Raw genomic sequence first — 2,560 nt, forward strand, 5'->3', positions numbered from 1 at the left:
CTACTGATCCATCTTTGCGGGTATCATGAACGACCCGAAGAACCCGTCCATTTCATCCACGTCTTCCAGTTCGCCAATCCAACTCACATATTGATCGGGGCGGACGATGACGACGCACCCGGTCCGAGGATTGATACCATAGTTCTCGTACGCTTGCCCATGGCCCTCATGATACGAAATGTCGTCCACATACACCTTCCAATAGTCCCAGCCAATATCTTCGTTGAAAGGATGGAAGACGTCGGGAAGTGAGAGCAGTTCCACACTATTCCGTGGTGCCGCGTGGATGGTCACAACCTCGAAGATCGAGTTGAACTTTCCTCCCTGGCCACCGTATCGGTGGATAAAGGAGTCTGGAGAATCCAGTGCCTTGCCCAGACCTTCGTAGCGCGATCGTTGATCTGGCTTCGAGATATCTCCTGCGAAGACGAGGATCCTCCACGTTCCGTTGCTTGGTAGGAGTTCTTGAAGGTGCCACGGTCGAGCGTCGGCCTGGTTCAACACCTTGTAGCTGGGGATTCGCATTCCAATGGGGATTTTGGAGGCGAGGGTCTGTTTCCCTACCACGCTTTGTGGGTGTTGGTCAGTCCCATGAGTCCCATTGGTCTCATTATGCTCGCTGGCTAGAGCTGGTTGTTTCCTGACAATCAGACTTGGGGCGTAATTCACGGCGCAGCCACTGGTGAAAAGATTTCCCTGGTCGAAAACCCTCTTGAAAGTCTCTAAGTCGACCCCCTCTTGGTCTAGAATGTCCTTCGAAGGCCTACCGGAGAACAGGCGGGAAAATTTGCGATCGAAGTCAATGAGTTCCTGAGCGATTTGCCGTCTCTCCGTGTTGTAGGTCTCCAGGATGGAGCGGTTAGCTCGGCCCTTGATCACAGATGCGAGTTTCCACCCTAGGTTGTAGGCTGGTTTTACGTTAGCATAATTGGCCTGCAGGAGTGGAGTCAGAAACCTTACTGTCGTGCATGCTGATATTCATCCCTTGGCCTGCTTTGGGACTGTGAGTGTGCACAGCATCACCGGCTAGGAAGACTCGATTGTGAACAGAGAACTTTGACCCGACTCTCTGGCCGATTCTATATGCTGTCCACCATTGGCAGTGTTTGTAGCTCAACTTATAGGGCGCAAGAATCTTCCTCGCTGCGTCCAATAAGTTTTCAGGAGTGACCTTGAAACGATCAACCTGTGGTTATGTCAACATCATTAATTCCAGTAGACTTCGTTTTTTTGTTCATACCGCTTCTCCGTCCGCGTTCATTGCCGTGACTTGGATGTACAGTCTAACATATTTATCCTCTCTCGGGATGACCATCATACTGCCCGCTTCAGAGTGGATGGCGCAACGATATCGGATATCAGCTGTCAGAATGGTTAGCAGACTCGCTGCCACAAAGGGGAGAGACACAGACGAAAATCAGTTATAGGGATGATATCCAGGACACCCCTGGACAACCCGTTAGCGTTAAGGTGCTCTCAAAGGTGGCCGCGGGGGTAAAGTTACCAGATGAAATCGGTCTGTTCGCCTTCCATCACGCTTCCAATTTGTCGGCGAGTCCATGAATGAGCACCATCACAGCCAACAACGTACTTTGCCAAAACCGTCTCCGTACGAGTGTCTTGATTTGACTGGGCATCTTGGAGTACGGCATCGGTTGTATCAGCGGTAAGATTGCTTCTATAGAGACCATTGGGAACGTTGGATTCGTTGGTGCCATTTTGCTTGTCCAGTTCCGATTCGTTCCTGGGAAGGTGTCTGAGCGTTACGGTAACTGGATGTTCATTATCCGCTTCAACCTTCCCAGTGTCGATGCTCAGGTGCTCAGGCATTAGCCCGTACTCTACCTCGATATCGCTGTGTTTTTGAATATATCCAAGGAGACCGTCTTCGATATGTGCTAAATAGTAAGAGGATTGCATCAGTTGAAGCAATTGTCATGATGGTTCACAGTTGCAATACCTTGATGCAGTGTAGCTTGTTGAAATCGACTAAGGCCGGGCAGCGTGTCCACGATGGTATCAGACCTTTGGAGTTCGTTATGCTCGTTGGGATTCTAGGCCATCAGCAAAGTGTTCTCAAAAGTCGGACTATTCTGAAGCTCACCCAGAACCGGATTTCAATCATGCGGCTTGCCTTGGACCATATGGTCTGACCAATGCCGAGGGAATCAAGGATCTGGAAATCGATTAGCTGAGGACAATGAATTGGCAAAAATGCCAAACCTCGAATGTTCTGCTTTGAAGTCCATCTGCTTGTCTGTATTTCGTAAGCTGAACTGATCCTCAAAAAGGTCGAGCTTGAGCGGGAAACATACCCATAGTGGACCTTATTGAGGCGCTTGTCGATAATTCTTGTCTGAATGCCCAGCCGAGCCAGCCATGTCGACAACATTAGCCTATAACGAACATTGTTAGCCCAAGTGTTCAAAGTCACCCACCAAATTACTGTCGCATATACGACTTGCGAAATAATTTCAACTTCAGCAGAACGGCATACTCACCCTGACGGGCCAGCCCCGATAACGAGGACGTCGACGCGTGAAACGTCTTCAGAAGACAT

General features: G+C 49.7%; 1 protein-coding gene across 1 annotated transcript; it reads right to left on the bottom strand.

Moving 5' to 3' along the window:
- Z518_10923 (uncharacterized protein) lies at positions 1-2,560 on the bottom strand (the record flags this gene model as incomplete). The annotated part of the gene is made up of 10 exons (XM_013411754.1): positions 1-908; positions 961-1,186; positions 1,241-1,362; positions 1,413-1,447; positions 1,505-1,898; positions 1,961-2,054; positions 2,105-2,176; positions 2,224-2,257; positions 2,316-2,396; positions 2,502-2,560. The coding sequence occupies 10 exons, from the start codon at positions 2,558-2,560 to the stop codon at positions 1-3; spliced, it is 2,025 nt and encodes a 674-aa protein (XP_013267208.1).

This window comes from Rhinocladiella mackenziei, assembly GCF_000835555.1.
Source record: "Rhinocladiella mackenziei CBS 650.93 unplaced genomic scaffold supercont1.10, whole genome shotgun sequence".
Lineage (NCBI taxonomy): Eukaryota > Fungi > Ascomycota > Eurotiomycetes > Chaetothyriales > Herpotrichiellaceae > Rhinocladiella > Rhinocladiella mackenziei.